Source organism: Meles meles, chromosome 10, assembly GCF_922984935.1.
Source record: "Meles meles chromosome 10, mMelMel3.1 paternal haplotype, whole genome shotgun sequence".
NCBI lineage: Eukaryota > Metazoa > Chordata > Mammalia > Carnivora > Mustelidae > Meles > Meles meles.
This window is the reverse complement of record NC_060075.1, coordinates 1,427,270-1,449,040: the sequence shown is the minus strand read 5'-3', so window position 1 is coordinate 1,449,040 and position 21,771 is coordinate 1,427,270. Positions and strand designations below refer to the sequence as shown.

Sequence of the window (21,771 nt, the reverse complement as noted above, 5' to 3'; positions counted from 1 at the left end):
TCCACGAAGCTGAGACACGAGTCTCAACCCGCACACACGCAAAGTATTCACCGGGGCCCAGACGTCCTCAAACCAGGACTGTGCCCCTGGACCACAGCGGAATCCACTGACTCCGTCTCCCGGCTGGGGACGGCTCCGCAGCCACGAGCGCCCGCAGGAACCCAGGCAAGCCGGGGTCGGTGCAGCAGGCCCCGCCCGGCCAAGTTCCCCTCCCTCGCCCGGAGCGCAGCCCCGTACGTACAGGTCAGCACCGCCGGAGAGCGGTTCTTGGGCACGTTCTCCTCCCTCTGGGCCACGAGCGAGCTGTTGGGCTCGGCCTGGTAGACACAGAGCGCCTCCCACTCCTTCTCCAGCCGGTTCTTGTTCTTCAGGTGGTCCTCCATGTAGGCCTGGAACGGAAAACAGAGACTCAGGGACGGCTGCGGACGGTGGGTCCTTGGTGTGACACGGGACACAGGGCGCAGCCCACGCATCCCTGCATGCATGGGTGAGGAAGCGGTTCCCCGCGGACCCGGGAAACGCACAGGCCTGCCGGACGCACAGGACAGGGCAGGCTCTTTCGCTGTTTTGCTGGTTGGTTCCCGGGTGTTCGTGGCATGTGTGATCCAGGGGCAGAGCCTGGCGTGACGAACACCCGGGCATGGCGTGACCCCGTCAGCTATTACCAACCAACGGGCAAAGAGAAGGACACACCACAGACCAGGTCTGATCAACCGACCTGAAGCCGGTGTAGACGTGTCCACACAGACGCCGTCTTCCTTATGACTGACCTACTTTTCTGAATCCAGTGGGTGTGAGGTTCTGAGGATACGGGCTGCTCTGACGTGTGCCCGGCGTTAACCCGCGTGGGGCGGACACAAAAGACAAATCAAAACCGAAACCCAGAACAACGGAACCGATGTCCTGACCCTCGGCTGCACAGATCTTAATCTTTCCGGGCACTTGTCTGTCAGTGGTGATGGCCGGAAGTGGATGAGGAAATGCTTCCAGAACATTCCCTCCCACAGAGACAGCCCTGTCCGTGCATTCTCACCAATCTGTGTAGCTGAGAAATGACCGTGGCTTTAAGGAAAAGCATTTCAAATAAACCCCAGCGGCTTTATTGTGCCCGACGGAAATACCGGTCCCACCCTGGGACGCCGTGTTTGTGGGTCTTCGGTGTCGTGTGTGGACACAGGTCTTCAGCTATGTCCACACGCAGAACGAGACACGCCCACGAGTCCGGGTTCCTGGTGGTGAGGCGCCCCCACGCCCAGTGAGGGCTGGCCCCGACCCCTGCCCGCCCCTGCCGTCCTCTCACTGCGGGAAGCACGCATGTCAGGCCCCCCCACAGGCCAGGACAGGACTGCCCCACGCCTCCTCCCGGCCGGCCGCACTGGGCTTGGGGCACCAGCTGTTGGACTAGAGCTGACTCGGACTGGTGTGTTATTCACTCAGTAAACAGCAGCTTATCCGCGTGGGTCCACAACCCACGGAAAGCGCCATAGGAGAGAAGGCCCTGCCCTCAGGGCTGCCTGGCCCAGCGGGAGAGCCAGCGACGGCTGTGACCAGCCAGCTGGGCTGTCACTGTCCCTCGGGGAACGGACAGACGGCCTTTTGTGCAGGTGACATCCGCGACCCTCCACGGCACGGCTTCCCCAGGACGGGAGCCGAGGGCGCCGCGCCTGCCCACCCCTCCCCACCAGGGCCCTGCACCATGACCTCCGCGCAGACAGCCCCTCCGGGTTCTTGGCAAGGGCAGGCGGTGGATTTAAGTGACGTCGAGTGGCCCAGTCCGGAAGACATTGACGGCAAACTGCTTGGTTCTTTTCGTTGGAGAGACCCTCCTGGAATGCCGAAGACAGAGTGACCCTGATGAGGACAGCTTCGCATGAGATGACAGTTAGGTTCCGTGAAACATTTACCACCGACGATACGGTGTGAGGGAGCTGGGGGGGACAGCTCCGGCTGAAGCGGGTGCTCTGTGTTTCTGGGGTCACTGCCCTCAAGATGCTGCCTGCGAAAGGGGCGCTGGACGCCCCCTGAATTCCTGCAAACGGGTGTGCACAGGTTCACCTCGACGGGATTTCTCAATTTACAGTGAGAAATACCAACCGGGGCTGTAGGAAGCACGGCCGGGGCGTTGCAGGGGGCAGGAAAGCGCAGGTGCGGCTGTTTTTCTTCATGGAGAACAAATCAGGAAAGATGCGCTTGATTAGATTAAGACGGACGGAACTTGTTCATTCTCTTGGCGTGTGCGGCTCCAGTAGCCTGTGTCTGTCATGCTCTGGTCTCGATTTGATCTGTTCTGCTCATGTTTTCATGAGGCATCATTTATGATATAAAACGGATGTAATTTCCCCATCCATGGTTTTGGAGTTTCCTCTTCCACGTTTGTAGATGAGATTCCTGCCCTTCTTTTCTGAAGATTTTATTTATTTGTCAGAGAGAGGGAGAGAGAGAAAGCACAAGCAGGGGAGAGGCAGGCAGAGAGGAGGAAGCAGGCTCCCCGCTGAGCGGGGAGCCCGATGCGGGGCTCGATCCCAGGATCCCGGGACCATGACCTGAGCCGAAGGCAGATGCTTCACCGACCAAGTCAGGTGTCCCAAGATTCTTACTTTTCATCTGTGACACGAGAGCATTTTTCACGTTGTCTGTGGGGAAGCTTTAGTCATAAAATAATGTGTTTTAAACCCAAACCAAACTGGCAGAATAACTTAATTCTGGGAGGTCCTGTCTCTCAAGGGTGTGAGACCTGCAGATCAGAACAGGTACCGTCGGCGCCTGAGACGCAGTCGCCTCCGGAACAACGGGGCAAGTCAGCATGTGGTGAAGCTCCACCCGGGCTCTTTTCCCCAGAGCGAGCACAGAGCTGCGGGCGTGCGAGGCCGACATCCCGGTACTTCTGGTGTGTGTGTGTGTGCACGCGTGCGCGGCAGTGAGTGTGGCGGGAGGGTGCGGGTTTTAAACCGCACACGTTTATTACACAGTAGCATGCACAGAAAAGAACAGAAAATGAAGGTAAGTGGAATGAAAACAAAAGCCACTCGTAACTGCACCGCGGAGCTGACCGTAAGGCTCTTCCTGCCCGCGCACGGCGGCCTTTCTCTCCCTTCTTCAGTGCCGCTCACTGCTCCTGCTTGGACAACATCCACGTTACCGGCCTTTCTGGTCCAAGATGGAAAGAAGCTGAGATGAAACGTTCAGCTTCCTTTTGGAGAAGCCAAGGCCTAGATTCCTTAAACCCTTACCCCAAAGCCCCTGGCAGCCACCAGCAGCAGGGCTTGGGCCTGCCACCTGGGACACGGCTGTTGTGTCCTGGCTCCCTCCGGCCACCTCCTCCCCACACCCTCCCTTCACACCCACTTCCTCGTCCGCTCACAGAGGGACAGGATCGCCACTCCTGTTCCCAGATACCACCGGTTTCAAAAACCACCAACGCAGCCTAGGCCAGCACTAGCCTTTGTCCAAACTTCGTCGAACACTTATTATTTTAAAAGCTACGTCTTTGTGACAATCGTCGCATTCTGCGTTGTGCTCTGGCTTGGGGCGTCAGGACATTCTGTCCCTCATGAGATCAAGATTGTTGAGAATGGGGCCAATGTCTCATTCACCTGGCACACGCTTTGGGCACACGGTCAGTATTTGCTGGATGACTGCTCACAACCTGGAAGTTTCTAGAAGTAATCCGTACTACAGATAAACACTTTATGTCAACGATGGCATCCAAAAAAACTGCCTTAGCATCTTCTGAAGTTGGAAGAACTGCCCTGACAAGTAATGCATGGACTATTTCCTCACCTCCTTCCTCCTTGTGGGTTATGCAGCCCCTCCAACATCCACGCCGAGCGGGCGCTGCCACTTTCTAATGGTCCCGTGGCCACCCTGACGTCATGGCAGCCTTAGGAACCTGGAGGCACCACAACAGTTGAGAGAGCTCTTCCCCAACCCTCCTCCTTGGCCCTGAGTCCAGCTCTTGTCTCCCCAGTTCTCAGTCATCGTGGGAATCGTGCCCTTGGCCAGCGCCTCCCGTTCCGGGCGTGATACGTGCCGCCGTGGATGCCCTGAGGGATGTTTCTAGAACCTGTCGTCCCCAGAGTTGTGAGCATCTGCTCAGCCACATCACTTTACACAGTCCCTGTTACAGGCTCTTGAGTACCTCCAAAGGGAAACTTCAAGAGACAGGCCTGGGATATACAAAGTACTAGTTAATGTACTCGTTAATAGGACTAGAAGGAAAGCAGCCTGAGCTGGTGGGACCCCACTGTGACGTGCACTCTGGAAATGTAAAAGAAGTGAGGAGTCGGGGCTTAGCCGTAGTTGGTTCCATCTGAGGAGCGTCGGCGGGTCAATCTTGACAGCTGCTGTTGGTCCTTTAAGAGTGTTGGGAAGCAGGACCCCGAGCTTTGAGAGGGGCTCACTGTGCCCCTAATAATTGGGGGTGAGAGAAGTTTTGGATGAGTGCTGAGCGGGGGGCTGTCTAAACCTTCCTGAATTCTGATAGGTTTCCTGGGACTAGACTTAATGCACTTGCAGAAAAGATAATCCCCAGACAAAGTGTCTGTGGGGAAAAGCCCGCGGGTTCCAGAGCGTGGGTTTTCCACGTCAGTAACTGGGACACGTCGGCTGACGCCAGTCTCGGGCTCCGCGGCGTTCGCAGTAGGGCAGGTGGGAGATGAACCAGCACTTCTTCTGAGTCCTCTGCCCAGCGAGAACGACACCAGCTTCTGTGAACCGCACGTTAGGAGATACTAACCCAACCAGACGTTCTCGCATTTAATCTTCCTCGTACGAGTCCAGATTCCCATCTTGTGTCTCCTTTCCTGGCTCACGCTATTAGAACACTGGTAGGAAGACTAAAGACCCTTTCAGGGTCACAGGGACTAAGGGCCACCAGATGACACAGCGTCCGTGTGTCAAACAAACCGACAAGCCTCCACGTTGAATGGGATCATTTTACACAGAATCCCAAACCTTTGGGATGAAAACGTTATTGTTTGGAGACATGCCCACCATTTGTCAAGATAGTTCAAACGTTTTCTGCAATGAGCTTTCTGACGTCAAGAAAGTGGCTTCTAGAAACATGGAGCGTCTGGGATGCTCTGACACATGATGGGGTTTCACTACAAACCGCCAGAGCTCGGTGTCTTTGGGAGCCGACCGTAGCTTCCATCCACAAAGCCTTCAGGGAAGCCCCGGGAGCTCCCGCTCCGCTGGGACGCAGAGGAGTGGACCAGGCCCCGACTGGGCTTTGGAAGGCTTCTTCACAGCGTAGGACACGGCAAGGGCTGGTCGCCACATAGACTTTCTGGTTATACTCTCCTCTCACTGGCCCTTAATTCACCGCTACGTAAAATGGGGATCAGAACACAGATGTGTCAAGGCGGTTCTGAGGGCTGACCGGTCACTCTGTGAAGTCACTTCAGGAATATGAAGTGTGCCCACGCAGAGGACGGTGATCGCAGCGGGCCTCCACTTTTCTTTGGAAACAGAGGGACTCTCTTGAGTTGGGGTCTGCATTCTATGACTTTATGGCACGTCCTGGGGACATTGTCCCTGACCTAATGACATACGACACGAGTCTCCAGAAGCAGCAGCCACCGGTGCAGCTTGAATGCAGAATCCCAGGGCTGCTGCGGGGGCACTGCCACGGGGGACGGCCATCGCCGCGGGCGCAGCTGCACCGTCTCCCTGGGTGCAGCGACATCACCGTAAGTACCACCGGAGAGGAAAGAAGCCGCGCCAGCAAGCACGCGGTCCCTGGCTTTGGAGGCCTGTCCTTGTCCCCGGGGACAGCGGGCCTCCTCACTCAGTCTCCACCTCGTGCGGATGGAGCCAACACGTGCTCGGACCGCCGTGCTGGGTTCACAGCCGGCTGACCGTGCAATCGGGGATGGTTCCGGAACGCACCTGCTCCTCTCGCCGTGCTCCCGTCTGTGGCTCGCTGCCTCGGGAGGGAGGTATCAGTGGCCAGGCTTGAGGAGTCCCTGGAAGACGCCAGTAGAAGGGAAGGTGTGAACTCAGCGGCTAACAAGACATTTTCCAGTGTGGAGAGCGGTGCTGATGGCCCGTGGCTGTTCGGACTCCGCGCCCCCAGCCCGCGTCCTGCTGGGGGACTGTTTCCCGGGCATCATCTTATGTGTAGTGTCAACGCCGGGATCGGTTCCCAGGGTCACGAAGGAAAGAATGCCACTTAGTAGAATTACTGTTTCCCCACACGCGACAGGCGCACGTCCACGCTTCGATGCTGGGTGGCAGGGCTCTGCCCGCCTCTGAACGTCGGGTGCCGGGGGCACTGCGTGGTTGGGGGTCGTCTGGGCCCGGCGCAGGGCAGCATGGCGGGACAGCGAAGGTGATTCGTTCCGTGAAACGTGGGGCAGCTTCTGTGTCATTCCAGCATCTCCCGCCACCGGTGATGAAGAGGTGTGATGCCCGGCCAGCGGGTTCATTATCACCTGAGAGAACAGTGGGAACAGCTCCCTCCCACGGAACGCCGACGCTCATGGGGATGGAGGCCCACGGACAAGAAGTGAAACGGCCTCCACTTGGCCTCACGTCCCCTCAGCCGGTGTGTACAGAAACCATCAAGGTCAGCGCCCGACTGCCCTCGCAGGCGTCCGGACACCTGCTCTGTGGGTCCTCACACAGGAATCACGCAGAGAACCGCCCGGTGCAGCTTCATTCTACAGCAGCACTGCCGGCCACCGGCACCTGCCACCGTGGCCAGGGCGCGCTGAAGCACGCTGGGCTCTGGGAGACCTGGTTTTTATGGGGGAAGCTTTGTTTCCGTTCCTTTCTTTACCTTGGTGCCTAGGAGCGTGTGACTTTACTGTATGACAATCAAACCTTTCGTCCGAGTGACGAATGCAGCCCAGTTACATTCCTTTCCTCGTGAGAAGACCTTGTCTGGGCTGTGAGGTCGGCGAGCGGGAGAGGAGCGTCTGTGAAGGCAGCAGTAAGCTGCTTCTGCTGCCGTTTGGGCAAAGGGAGGACCTTTTCCTCTTTAAAAATCCACATTGCCACCTGTCTTCGTTAACACACGAAAGGCAAATGTTGATGTTAAATGTTTGATTTCCTGCAGTGAGAGTTTGGATTCCAAGTAAAAAGTACGAAAAGATGAACGGAGAAGTTCGGGGGGGTCGTCGTCCTGACTTCGGCGGCCGCCGGCTCGGCAGGGCAGAGTCTCCGCCAGACCCATGGCCCGTCGCTCTGTAACAGCCTGAGCGGGCCGTGAAGATCCTTGAGATTCAAATGAAATCTGATGTAGTACATTCAAGTCCCAAGAAGCACAGATCTGGTCAAACGATCAGAGGGTAGCCTTGTTACTTCTCAGCTTAGGAAAGATTTGACGGAAACAGGAAACGTGCGCCCGGATCGTGTTCAGATCACCCCCGACTCCATCACAAAGAGGTCACGGACTGGGGCCCTGCACGGAGGCGGTCGCCTGCCCGCCCAGCGGGTCCCTCCCACGCACCGAGCCCCACGCCGCGGGACTGCTGGTCTCCCTGGGTGGCTCAAACATGCGTTCCTTTGGCGGGTAGACACACGTTATCCTTAAAAATGGCAAAAAGCCCACAGACCCAGGAAAGGCCAACTCAAAGCATGTTCCTGTGTTGTCAAAACGGACTTTACGTGAGAAAAACAAACACAGTCTGGCCTTCAGCCTCTGGTTGTGTGTATAAAGGCCTAAAGACGTATGTGTGAGGAACAGAGGAAAGACTTGGGGTTCTAATCCTTTTGATTACATTTTAAAAATCGCCGCCATGGAAATTCGTTCTGGGAAGGGAACATTTCCACACATCTTTGCAGTGAGCCTGGTTCATCCTGGTGAGGTCGACCAGCAGGAACGTCATGTGAGCAGCAGAAATGACCCACTGGCAAGTGTGAACCCTCCCTCCGGGGGCTCTGGAGGCCCAGCGGAATCCCAGGGCTGTCTCCACGTGACTCAGCAATGCACGCTCACGCGTTATGTTGTCGCCAAGCCAACGGCAGTGTCAGAAGTGTGAAGGGGTTAAAACGGTGGAGCAGAGTTCAAAGGCTGCCAAGCGGAGAGCCTTTAAGAGAGAGTCCCCAGCTCGCAGGCAGGCGAGGCACGGAGTGGGTGAGCACAGCAACACGACCCAGTACAGAGGAACATGCTGGGTTTGAGCCCGTGAACACTGAGTTCTCTGTTTTATTTAAAATCCCGTTTGTGACTGAAAAATAGAACACATGCAAGAACTAGGAAAATACACAAAACCTCTAAAGAAAACATCATGTTTTTCAAAGAACGTCTGGGCAGCCCCCTGGGCCGGAGTCTCCGAGGCAGGCGTGGAGATGGCGTCCCCCACGCTTCCGGAGGCTCGGGGAGAACGCAGGGGCCTCTCAGCAAAGCGACCACAGAGGGGGACTTGGAAAGTCATTACATCTTGATTATGAGGAACCGAACTAATTGGGAGCGTTATTATAATTTTGGGTCTTGGTATCCTGCATCTAGAAACAGGTCCAGAATGGCTAGAGATCGTATTGACAAAAGAGAGGCCTTGAACAGCGGCGGACGAGCCTGTGGGGCATTTCCTGGAATCCTTCAGTAATCACCCCGGCCACGGGGTGGTCTTCAGGGGTGCCGCTCGCAGCAGGCCGCCCTGCCGGACTGAACACACGTGCATCGAGTACGTGCGTGACTTCTGTTAACCTCGACCCCACAGACTTGCAGAGGAAGAAAACCGCAGCTTGATGAAACTCACAGTTAAAACCGCGATGGGAATGGGTAAGAACGAACGCCTTCGGTCCCAGAAAGGTTCTACTTAACAAACTTCAAGAAAGCGCAGGTCTGTCCTCACCACCTACTCTGACTGAGCAGGAGGAAGGGGGAAGGTCGGCCTCCAGCACGACGGGGCTCCGTGTGCACGTGGGGGCAGCGGGAGCGACTCGGGCTCCGCAGGGCGATGGCGGGGGGCGGGGCAGCCCGCGTGCTGGTGGCGGTCATGCTGCGCCGTGTTTCAGGCCGTCACTCCTCGAGGAGCCGGATGAGCGTAAATAAACAATTTTATGAGTCTTATTATCTCATACAGCATCTTAGAAGTTAAGTTCTGCGAACAGAGGTTAAAAGACAAAGATGGAAAACAGTTAAGAAAATTATCCTGCACTTTCCATCCACGTACAGGTGTTAACGTTTAAATTTCAGGCAAAGAGCTTCCTTGACGGTATGAGTGAAAGCGAACTTCTCCTGTAACTGGGGGTGCGAGACCCGAGCTGCATTCCTGGTCCAGACCCCTGCCTAGGGCTGGTGGCTTAGCGACTTATTTATTCATTATTCACGTTGTCGTGAGCACGTCGGTGAGCCAGGTGTGTGTGTGTGTGTGTGTTCCGGGGACCCGGCAGAGACTCAGTCAGTGTGCGGCTGGTTTCTTCAGGTGGGGGACAGGCCGCAGATGGGTAAACGAACACGGTTCCAACGGTGACTTCATAGAGCGGTAAGAACACGCGACAGAGATTCAGCAAGGGGTGTGTGCGGGAGGCAGGGGCTCAGACCCCAGGAGGGGCGGCCCCTCTGATGAGCATATTTCTGAGGGTCTCCTGCCGGGTGGGAAGGGCTCACCGTCTCAAAAGTGAGGGGATCACAGGGAGACAGAGTAGCCGGAGTGAGAGCCCGGGGTGGGGATGGGCCTGGTGTAGTCCAGCAACAGAGAAGGCCAGTGAGGCGGGGCGGCGGCCCGTGCCCCAACCCCAGGGAAGCCCGCTGGCCGCAGGGGAAGCCTGAGGTCTCCAGTGAGAGCGGCAGGAACCCGCTGGGGCGTTTTAAACAAAGGAGGCACATAATGGGAAAGATGCTTTTAAAAGGTCACTCTCACCCCAGGGGAGACCAAGCACACAAGACAGGCCGTCAGCACACGAGGCGCAGGGGTTGACATTTGGGGACAACAGCGGGGGTGGAGGGCACGGAGAAAGGGGCGGAGGCGTCCTGTATTCCGGAGCCGAGCTGCCGGGATTCACTCACGGGCAAACAGGGGACCCGAGCCCGACAGAGACCGCGCATCTGCTTTCCAGGCTGCTGCGCCTGCCACTCCTCTGCTCCCGGACCTGCACTGCTACGGCGTCCTACAGCCTGGCCACGCCTTCCCGGTCGCCCGGCCGCCGCAGGGCAAGGTCCCGCCGAGCTGGTCAGAGAAACAGGGTCACAGCCTTCCCCTACTCCAAGTCAAACATCGGGGTAAAACCCGACACATTCCATCCACATTCCTGGCATTTCCCGCACCCTTCATGCTTTCGCAGCGTGGACGGAATGCTGGATGGCCGCGGCCCCACGCAGTTGTTGACGTCACCACGCGTGTCCGAAGAGCCCCAGAGAGTCAGCAGCCGACCGCTTGGCTCCCGGTTCGAACACCCAGTCCCACAGCCACACTGCCCCGAGCGGCCTGGTGCGCGCGGTCTCGGACAGCGGTCCCCAGGCGGACACAGGTGTGCGAGCGCCGCTGGGCCCCGGGCCGGGGAGAGCGGGGGAGACGCGGTGCTGACCCCCGCCGGGACACCCCCGCCGCCGTCCCCGAGCTGCTTCCATGTGACACTGAAGATTCCACGAGAGGTCCGCGGATCGGAGCAGAATGATGGATCCGTGCATTAAAGTGCATTTTTTTAATCTTTTAAAGACTGAAACCACGAAGACATCAGGTTTAGGGGGAAAACGAGACTTCTGAGGGAATGGAAAGACAACCCTCTGCACCCCGGAACACCCCCTGCCCGTGCTCTTTGGGCGCCAAGTGGGGGGCAGCCCAGAGTTTCCGAGGAATGGAGGAACGGCCACAGAGCCCCACGTCCCACGAGTCCGCCGTCTGCGTGTGGCTCTAGTGTGGCCTGAAGCCCAGGACACACGTGGGGTTTGCCGCGGGCCCTAAAAGGGAATCTGCCCTCCCACGCCAAGCTTCCCGGGCTTCTAGAAACCCAAACACGGCCCTCCCCCTGTTGGTGGCGACACCGGGCACTCACCCGATGGTGCTATAAATTTAGTATTTTAGTCCACGTCCTCAACTCAGTGGGGAAAAGCAGGACAAAAAAATAAATGTGAGCTACATTTTAGGTGCTCCCAACAGGCCAATTATTTTACCTCTTTCAGTCTCTCCCCTGCCGGCAGGGAGGCTGGCATAGCCTCGGCCGTCAACAAATATTTGCTGTAGGAACCCCCTCCCGAGACTGCGGGACGGCCAACCCGGGCCCCGGCAGTCGGAAGCGGGGCCCGCGTGGGGGACACCTGCGTCCACGGCAAGAGCCTCGGCACGGTTGCCGATGAAATCTTCCTGGACAGATGGATCCCGGTGCTCCGTTGAACAATATTTACCATTTATGATCTCAACTCCCAGAGCATTCAGAAGTGGAGAAGGGCAGATTTCTAGACTATTAAACAGATTCTCATTGCCTTTAGCATATTCTCATATGTCTTAAGTTTTCCAGCTCTGGCTCCTTCCTCTGGCTGGCTGACGGACCCTCTCACCTTCGCTGGGATATTTGGGAATATTGCATAATCCTTTCCTGGAATGCACGAGCAGCTCTGGGCCCTATAAAATATTAATTCACTTTAAAAAATATTTGCACGTGGAGTCGCAGAAAGCGGCTGTTTTAACGGCACAGGCTTTCTTCAAACCTCTCTTTCCACTAAAACATTTTCTTCGAAATTATTTTCATAAGAAAGATTAACAATTTCAACATTAGCTGCTAATCCCCTTTCATTTAAAACTCTGCTGATAAAATTCTTTGCTTGTCATTCAAATAGTAAGTAATAATTATAGATTTGAGGCTTCCATCTCTGGCTTCATTAATGGTAAATTGCATGCAAGTTTGAAGCGTAAGTCCGCTTTGATACATCTCAAAATGCAATTTCCACAGCCTCCCTGGGCTATGCACAATTAATTATACAGTTAATAAGGGAACTATGTTAATGAAAGGAACATTATTCATCCAGACCACCTGCCTTTACCAAATATCTTTTGTGCGCTTCTCTTCTTTTTGTGATGTTGGTGTACAGACAATAACGACAACCAGCACCCGTCCCTGCAACCCCTCAACTGACGACGTCGCGATTTTAAATATCCATCTGCTCGTTGGCAGCTCCTTCAATCATCACAAGTCTAAAGAAAAAATAGTCCGGCTTTATGATATTTCTGCTGATTTCTGCTTTTTAAGAGTTTAAAATGTCTGCCCACGGCATGGTGAACTCTTGAGACAGCTCTTTCCTCAGCAAGAGCCCCCCCCCCCCCCCACGGCGGCATCTAGCTTCTACCGACGACGGGCTGGGAGTCAGAAGGGGCTTCGCAGAGACGACGGGACCTGATGGTCCCCCGTTCTCCCCTCCCCCATGCCAAGTCTCTGTGTTTTGCACAAAGTAAACCATTCCATCTGTAAGATCGAAGATTGACTACGGTTTTGTGCAGACACTGATGTTAACTTTTACAAAGAAAGTTCACATTTCTGGGACTCTGATGTAGAACAGAAATCAGAACACTTTAACTGGAGAAGAAAGCTGCCCGACAACGCCGCATTTCTACTTTTTTCTACAGATTACTTCAGCAATGTGAAAGAATGTGTTTGCAAAGAGTTATCCCTATTGATATAAATTAATATGCTCTTTACTAAACGAGAACATGGGAATTTGATTTCAGCTGTAACCATGTCCCTTTGACACATGAAAAATACCTAAAGACGCGAGTTATTTAGAGACTCCACTCGTGTACAAAATGCAGCAGGAAACCAACGCTGGGTTCCAAAGAGTTGACAGGAAACACAAGAGGGGGACACAAGAGGAAACATGTCACGAAAAGGCAGTCCTAGGACAACCAAACCCTGAAAAGGCCTTCTGTTAACAAATTCTCGTAGAAAAATAGGGTCTCCACAACCAGGGGCACCCACTGCCACCTCTGGACCTGGGGTACCTGATGGCCGCTGCTACGTCTCCATGACAGTGCGGGCGCCCGGTGGCCGCTGCTACGTCTACCCGACGGCTGCTACTCAGCGAGAGGAGGCGAGATGGAGGAACCGGTCACCCGTCTGCTGTCTACACTGGCGTCCGTGAATCGGGCGGCACTTGTTCCTGGAGCTCTTCAGAAGCAGGTTTTGAAGAGCTGCGTCTCCGTGCGGTGGGCCAGCAGAGTCACGCATTGAACGGCTGTCCAGCTACCGTCCCCACGTGGAGGGTCAGCTACAAATTCACATGGCCTCGGTGGTATGACAGGAGCACGGCGACTGCGGTCTGAGGACAGAGCCCTGGAGCGGGGGGAGGGGCTGGTTGCCTAGCAGCACAGATGGCCCCGCCGCCCAGGTGGCAGGTCCTCCCCGGGCAGCACTGGGCGCCCCACACTGATGACCACGTCCTCGCTGCGATCCCGAGGGCGTGCTCAGGGAGAACAGAGAGTCGCAGTGAGGGGACGTCGGTTCACCACACGGACACGGAACTTCTCTCCCAGGTGTGGACGGGCAATGCTGGCTCCTGCCGCAGCGCGCTGTCGGGACGCGCTTGTAGGAGTTCTGAGAGCATCCTCGGGTCCAGAGCGTTTGGGAGCTTTGCCGTCCTAGAACCAGCAGGCTATGTGCTGCGGGCAATAAACGGGAATGGGGACCAGCCCACGGCGCAGATGCCAGCAGCTCGCAGAAGACCCTGCGTTTGTTTTCCCCTGGAAGAGGCCCGAGTGTCCCTGACTTTCCCACAGCGGCCTGGCAGCAGCGGGACAGCTGACATGTGGTGTGGACCGCGGAACAGCAGCAATCGGTCGGCCACCAGAGCCGGGAGCCGATGGGCTTCAGTCTTCAGTCGATGCCTTTGAAACAAGGAGCTCAAAGTAGAAAAGAGAAGTGAGTTGATCTGTCAGAAATCATCTTCACTCTCAGGGTGAGAAGTCAGAGAGAAGACCATCAAATATATTTTTAGTCTTCCAGCTCGGCCGCCAGTCCGACGGCGGACGGCCCGCATCCCACACCCACGAGTTCTGGGGTCTGACGGGTGAAGCGAGAGTGCGCTGTCAGACGTCACACCACCCGCTCTCCTGGCCCCGCGAGTGCAGCCACAGAGCCCGGGGCCACCCCTGCCACAGCTGTCTTTATGGTCACCGCAACGAGGTACCGTCTGGAACACCTCCAGGGCCGCCAGCCGTCAGCACCAAGGGTTCCAGGCTCAGGGCAGTGCGCACCCGCGGACGGCTTAGTCTGGACGCTCGGGTGTGGGAAGACTTCCTGAAGCACGTAACCCCTTTGCCAGCACACGGTGGGGAAGCGTGGGAACCAGTCCGAATGAGGTCACGGCCAGGCTTCCTTTGACAAGAGCTTGCCGCCGTCATGTCGTCCTCATAATGCAGAATGAAGCTGGCTCTCAGACGCGACTGTCGAGGTGGTGTGAAATCAAACAGGGCTGCACACTTTCCCTGCACTCCCTACATTTAACTGCTTTAAGTCTCATGTTCCCAGAGGCATGAGGAATGAGGTGTCCTGACGAGCCTTCCCTGTGAGACACGTAGAAGTGCTGCGTACATGGCACAGCCAGGTCTCCGTAAGATGAAGGGAGTCCTCGGAGATCCAGAATGAGGTGGAGAGTGGCCTGGTTAGCTCGTGACCCGAAGGCCCTCAAGCCCTTGCGAGCGGGTGTGGCAGGTACTTTCCAGCCCCTCAGACCCAGGGCGTCTTGCTCCTGCTGTCCACGAGGGGTCTTGGGGAAACCTGCCAGGTGGAAGGTGAGGAGGGGGATGCGGGAGCCCCCCTGCCCCGGGACCCTGGGAGGAACTCATTCCCAGGGAAAGGGCTTGCTCGCACCACAAGAAAGCATGTCTCTTTCCACGTGGATCCAGAACAGGAAGACTTTGGACCACAGGCCTCGACGAGACAGAGGCTCACGTTGACAATATGTGGGCGGCCTGAAAATCTCCAGGTGAGGAACTCATACAAAGATGGTCCTGGTTTAATGGGAGCCTAGCCTGTGTGGCAAAGTGACCCAGGACCTCTCTCGAGTTAAACACCCTCCACGCAGCCCCACAAAGTTCTGAAAGATGGACGTGACGGAACGCAGCAGACAGCAAACTCGCCCCCTAAACAACTCAGCAAACACATCAAGAGCAGGATCAGCTTCAGAAGAACCTGGATGACAGAAGCATCAGACGGAAACAATCAAATCCTGGGTTTACAATGACAGAAGCTACTGAGCGGGGACCGACGGCGGGAGAAGAGCACAGCAGGTTTGAGAACGAATAGTCAACACAAATGAAGACGATACCCCTTGGAGTTACCCGTGTGGCGGGTGGTCACGTACTGATTAGACACTGTGGAAGAGAAACAAGGCAAACTGGACAGCAGACCCGGGGAACGCCCTGGAGCGTGGGTGGTGGGGCGACCAGAGACCGGTGAAGACACGAAGAAGCGACGTGAGGGCCACGGGAGCACCACGACGGATGCTTCCCCAAGAGCAGAGAGCACAGACCGCCACACGTCAGCTGTCAACGACTGTCAGTCCTGGGACCCACGCACAACAGGGACTCTCCGAGGGAGGAGTACGGCAAAGCTGGGGCCGAAGGAAAAAGAAAGTAGGTCTGCACCCAGACCGGGCTCAAGAAGACCCTGGAACGACACAGGTGTAGGGCTCAGGAAGAATGTGGGGAGGCCTACAAAGACAGCCACGGGGCCGGTCACAATCTTCTCAACAGCCATGGCATCAAAGACAGCAGGACTTTTGAAGAACGAAGGAACATCAACGAGACTTTGCCCGTTGGCCAATCTGTGAGGCGAGCGTGAGGGTGGATAAAGAACATTCTGGGCCCGTTTGTCACGGACGCCCTCACCTCCTAGCCAGTGAACAGGGGCTAAGTGAACCAGTGAGTGTCGCTTCTCCTGTTTTCAGGAAACCACAGCAGTCGCGTCGGGATCAAGCCCAGGCCCGCACGTGGGGCTCCGTCTGGCTAGGATGCGGTCCAGCTTTACACACGGACTTCCTGTCTCATCCGCCACGGATTCCAGCCCCGGGGCCGCACTCAGGGCTTCGAGGAGCTGTGCCCGTGCCCGCTCTGTCCGCGGCCCACCCCAAACGGCTGCTCCTCCCTGGCTAACACTGTGCCTGGTACCAGCCAGGGCCGACTCCCCTCCTCAGTCTCCCTGCCACCCCACATTTCCATGGCGGACGTCTTCCAGCAAGAGCGCGATCTGGCAGTTGGCCACATTCAGTGCTTCCTGGACGTTCCCCCTCTTCACTTCAGAGAGACTGTAAACTTCTTGGGGGCAAAACGCGAATCATCTGCTTCACGTGGGCGCAGACAACCTCCAGCCGACCCCGTGATGTCCACGAGCCGCCCCTCACGCTAAGGACATGAGATGAGTGAACTCAACGGACGCTTGTCTGCGTGTGGGTTATTTGTGGGACCACAGGCTTGGTGCCATGCCCCAAACTCCTTTTCAGAGAGCGTTTTCCACAGTAACTTGTACACACACAGTCCCGTCGCTCCACCGGGCGTGGCCTGAAGCTCTGCCGTCCCCTCCTCCTTGCACGTCTGCAGACCTCGGAGGTCTGGGGGGACTGAATAGGCCAGAGGGACGCGCAGCCCTTCTTGGCTCATGCTGTCAGGTGGGTTTGCGGCCGCTGGGCCCACAGGAAGTGCTTCCCGTTCAGGTGGCTGTGAAGGAACATGTTCCGGGCCCAGTTTGGGGCATCGGTTTCAATTTCTTCCCCTCATAAATGTTAACTTGTAGACCTACTAACTGCCCAGTTTAGTGTTTGATATTTCATTCGACAAATGTAACTGAGCACCTGACATGACTCACTCTGCTTTCCCCAGTTTACCCACTGCGAGAAGGTCTAACAGGTAGGGGACACGTTCTAGTAACATCCTAGCATTCTGAACAGTAAGGCAGATTTTTAGAAACAGCACGGCAAATCACACCTCCCCACCAAAAATACAATAAATCTGTGCTCCCCCCAATAAGGACTGAGCCACAGAAACGACGCTCTTTGCCTTGTGTCAAAACCAAGCTAATGAGAGTTGCCGACTTCCCAGCTGCGTAAGGAGCCTCGGGCGGCGTGCAGAGCTGCCTTCTCCCGGAGGAGCAGCGGCGGGCGGAGGCTCGGCTCGGAAAGGGAAACGGGAGCCGTGCCTGGAAGGGGGAGGAGTCGTGAGTGGGTTGGCAGCCTCTCCTCCTGGTCTGGCATAGCTCTCGGGAGGCAGAGCCTGGCACGAGCACGTTCTTGATGGCTGAGCCCCCGCAGAGCACGGGGGACACGACGGTGACGGGAAAGACTGGGGCCTGTCACCTGCTTCAAGCTGCAGGAGACACAGGGTAGTTCAAGCACCAGCACTTGCCCTGGGCTCGTTGTCACCTGCCTTCCAGCCCCAGGGCCTTAGGGCGTAACTGTATTTGCAAAAGGTGCCTCAGGGCGGTAGTGAAGGTAAAGTGAGGTCACTAGGATGGGCCCAGGCCTGGTATGACACGTGTCCTGGTAAGAGGTGGAGATCGGGACACGGGGAGAAGACGGCCGTCCACGCGCCGGGACAGCGGCTCTCGGCAGAACCGGGCCTGCCCACACCTGGATCCTAGATCTCCAGCCTCCAGGAAGTGAGGAAGTACATCTCTGCCCTTTCAGCCCCCAGAACGGGTCCTCCAAGGCCCAAACACCCCAGAGCAGCCAGCCACCCGTGCCTTTCAGGGGCACACTTCTCACTGATGTCACCGGACAAGTTATCTTCAGAACCTGAAACGGCGCCCCTTGCCTGGCTCACAACACTGGGGCCCGTTCCCGTGCCCAGGAGACACACGTCCTAAGGCGCGGAGCCTGCCCCACTTCCGACTTGCTGATGCCAGTCTCGGTCGCAGGGTGACCTCGCAGAGGGCTCTCCTTCGTTGCTCTTAAGGGAACTGTCCAGGCCAGCTGACAGCAGAGTCTCTCTCACGGGGGGTCACGTCGGCCACACAGAGAAGAGACGAGAGTAACTTGGTTTCCCCGTGGTGTCGAGGGCGGCACAGTCCCGTGGGCGTCCACGGCTCGCGCTCTGTAAACGTGCAGACCTCGTCCTCAGTGGGCTGCTGGCTTCCGAAGGCTCCAGGCTACAGGCCTGGAGGGCCACTTCTGAGGCCGTTCTTGCAAGGAACGGTAAGTAGTTCCCAAACGCAGGAAACCTTCCTCGATCTCATGCACGACGACAGAAATGCAAATTAAAACTGCCTTATCATAACAGCGTTTTCCACAGCCCAGCGGCAAAAACGAAGGGTGGCCAGTACCCCAGGCGGGCAGGGTCGGGGGACACAGGCACCCTTCTCTACAGTGGAGTGCCAGTGAGTCACGCGTTTTGGCAGGAAGTTGGCTGATGCGTCTCAAAATAAGCGAGGCCTCTTCCGTGACCTGCGGCCTTCTCGAAATGTAGCCTGCGGTGATTTTCATCGTGCTGTTTGTTTGAAGTGCAAAATCTGAAAATTGTTAAGTCACCGTTAGCAGTACAAAATAAGTAAGTTATGTACGTGGGATAACAGGAGATCATGGGTCTGCAAAGACGAGCAGAGTCGGGCCGCGAGGGCCCCGTGGAGCCGCCTCTCAGACGCCATGACACGTGCAGGACGGCGCGCGGTGCCGAGTGGCTGTTACTTGTCACCACGGTCTATGGCAGTGCTGGCTTGGGGGAGGGGCCTGTCCCTTACCATGAGGACGGCCGCCAGGGTGCCGTGGGCACTCGCTCTGGCCTCAGAGAGCAGGGCAGGAGCACCCCAGAACCATGTCCGTTTAGAAAGACCGTAACCTCCTGGTTTGGAGGATGAAGGTGCCCAAGGCCAGGCCAGCACCTCACGGGCCTCACGCCGCCACCCAGCCCAGCATCCGAGCACCTCCAGCGGCCTTCCTGGCAAGCAGTGACTTGTGCGTCCACAACACAAAGGAGCGTTAAGCCGCGGAGGCCGGTCACACAGGAATGGCCAGAGGAGCTACCGCTCGAGGTGCAAACGTTGGCCGTTAAGGCTCCGGAACAAATGTGGGGCACAGAGGACGGGGCTGCTGGTGGCAAGGTGGGCGCAGAGGAGCCCTGCCAGCCCCTGGGCCATCCCCATGGTGGACACGACGTTCTGTGCCCCTCGTGGGCGTTCTGCAGCCCTCAGTCGCCAAACCTCCTGCTGCAGCTCGTTCCCTCCGTTTTCGATGACGCAAGGACTTTCGTCCTTTCCGGTGTTGGGAGATTCACTTTCACGTATCAGCACTCTGTCCTGTGGCCTTCATCGGTGAGACGGGCACGCGTCACCTACCCCCGCATAGCTTCTGGGCAGCGGCCGTTATGCAAGCGGTCAGTGATGCTCATTCCTGCCTCGTCGACTCCGAGGGTAAAGGGGTGCAAGGGTCACAGTCCTTGCCTTTGACAGGGTCAACGCTGTCTCCTCACCCAGCTTCTCTCTTCCTGACTCCACCACGGAGATAGCACGAAGCCAGCTGCCCCCCAGCACCCCCGCTTCTCGTCAGGGGAGATGTGAGGGACAGTGCTGCGGATGGGGCAGACGCACCCTCGCGGCTGCTCACGGCTCCTCCGTGTGCCGCACTCGCACACCGGCCTCGTGGCAGGCTCCTGGCCCTCGATGACCCTCAGGAGTGACCAGCTCTCCGCAACTACAAAACAGCGAGGCTCCACTTCTGAGGACAGATGTGCTGTGGGACGGATCTCTTGAAAAATGACATTCGAGGGGATTCCTGACCTTGCCCACAGCATTCCCCCTCGTGTACTCAAGATGGACGTTTGTAAAGGCTTCATCAGGTCGGCGTCACGGGCCGTGCCTTCCAGAGCTCTGCTCTCGGCTCCGCCTCGGTGCGGCCACGCTCCCGTGCGGACAGTTCCTCGGGAACCTGCGGGAGCCTTCCTGCCTCACGGCCCCGTTCCCAGCCATCCCTGCCTCCTGCAAACGCACGGCGACCCCCTCCTCTGGGCCCTGCGCTCCCCATGGCCCCAGGACCACGTCCGACCCAGACCCACTGCCCCCGACGCCACTTGCCGAAGGGTGGGGTCCATGAACCTGGCCTCCCGGGCCCCATTCTCGAGTGACCTCTGGTGCCCCAGCAGGGCGGCTCCAAGGTCCCGGGCCTGCCCAGGAAGACCAGCTCCCGAGAGGGGCCAGAGAATTCCTTGGCCATGCCCTGCCCCAGCCCCTGCTCTCCCGTCCTGACCCTGCGGCGTCTCCAGGCCTCGGTCACCACATGCTCCCCTGACTCACTTCTCGGCGGGTCACCCACCCACCCCTGACCCCTGGGCACAGTTAGTCCCTCCCCTCGGGCACATGGGGCTCAGCTTCTCCCCCACGACAGCTGCCCAGGAAGGGGCAGGCAGCGCCCTCAGTGCCGTCATCACGGAGTAGTGGTCTGCGACCCTCCCCCGACCCCGGTCAGCCCTTGACCTCCTGCCGTGCGGAGCCCCGGCCCTCGGTCTCGCTCTGAGGGTCCTTTCGCTCGCTGGGTGGAGTGTTAAACCCCAGAATTCCATTCCTGCGGCTTCCAGGCAGGCGATCACAGCACCTTGCCCAGGCAGCCAGGATTCTACAGCACAAAGTGACCAGACCCGGGAGGCTGGGGGGTGAGGGCCCCTTCCCCAAGGGAGCCTGGCCCTAGGTCAACCTGCTTCCCCGTCAGGCCCGTCCCCAGGTCCGGTCCTCTCCGTGCCAGCCCCACCCCTGGGTCGGCGGCCCCTGACAGTACTCAGGCCGCAGGGGTCCACATTTGGCCTGTAACTTCCCAGGCCACTATTTGCTTCACACGCGCTCTCCATCCTCTGCCGGAGATGGCGTTCCCGTCTTGCACACCGGCCCCGGGTTTTAGTGACGAGAATGTTTCCCAGGAAACTCGGCCGACTCCCCTCCGACTCCGTGGGGTGCTGCTCGCTCCCACCCTGTCGTCCGGATGTGAGCAGCCGTGCCGTGGATTCCAGCACAGTGGGAGTTAAAAGGTCACATCTGTGGGGCACCCCGGAGCAGCTGGTTCCTGGGATGCGCCGGCCCCGGCGGAATTGACCTGGTGGTCTCTGCGTCCGTGGCGTGTCGTTCTGGGAGTCACAGTGTAGCTGTCGGACAGACACGAAAGTTTCCTTGTGGAGGCTCGGGCTGACTGACCCTCTTCCCTGTCGCCTTCGTGAGTTCGCAGGTCTGGCTTCCGGCACGTTCTGAGGTGGTGACACGCGGGTTTCCGCCGGGAGGGGGAGTCCCCTCTTGGACTGGTAACGCGGGGCCGCTTCCTCTGACCGTGACTCTGCTGGAACCATGGTGTGCTCCGTGGCCTGGCCTGGGAGAATGGACTCGTGTCAGGGCCCAAGAGAGGAGCCGTTTAGCGGGCGAGAACTTTTGTAAAAACGCTGACTGGTTGGTTATGCCGCGGGACTCCGGGCCTCTGGGCTCTGCAGCGGCAAAGTGTTTGGGACGAAGATGGGCACCGGGTGGACAGAGCTCCCGAGCCCTGTCGCGTGGGGTCTCGGACAGAGTCAGGACGTGCTTGGAGCCCCCTTGCCCCCCACCACGCGGGCCGACCGTGCACAGACCATGTCCCCCCGCAGGCTCAGTCTGCGTGAGCGGAGGCGTGGGCAGGGCAAGGGGGAGGCCCCTGGCGCGGTGGCGTGGGAATGTGGGACGGGGCCGGCAGACGTGGCGAGACGGCGCGAGCTCAGAACAGGGAAGGGGCCTCAGCAGACAGCCACGCTGCGGTCCTCGACTTCCGGGGCCAGGGGAGGCCCGAGTCTGCTGTGAAGCCCCCGGTTCGCGGAGGCTGGGGGCTAACCGGGCCGCCGGCCGGCTGTGGTCCAATGTCGCCGGCGTACGTTGTCGGTACAGAAACATAGAAGGAAACTT

The 21,771-nt window shown here is 57.9% G+C and overlaps 1 protein-coding gene across 3 annotated transcripts in view; it reads right to left on the bottom strand.

The window, feature by feature from the left end:
* The window catches only part of PTPRN2 (protein tyrosine phosphatase receptor type N2), a 692,851-nt gene that overhangs the window by 58,212 nt on the left and 612,868 nt on the right, over window positions 1-21,771 (bottom strand). For all 3 annotated transcript variants that reach the window (XM_046020312.1, XM_046020314.1, XM_046020313.1), the window contains one exon: window positions 242-389. In XM_046020312.1, the coding sequence (XP_045876268.1) occupies window positions 242-389 (148 nt within the window). The remainder of the gene's footprint in view (window positions 1-241; window positions 390-21,771) is intronic.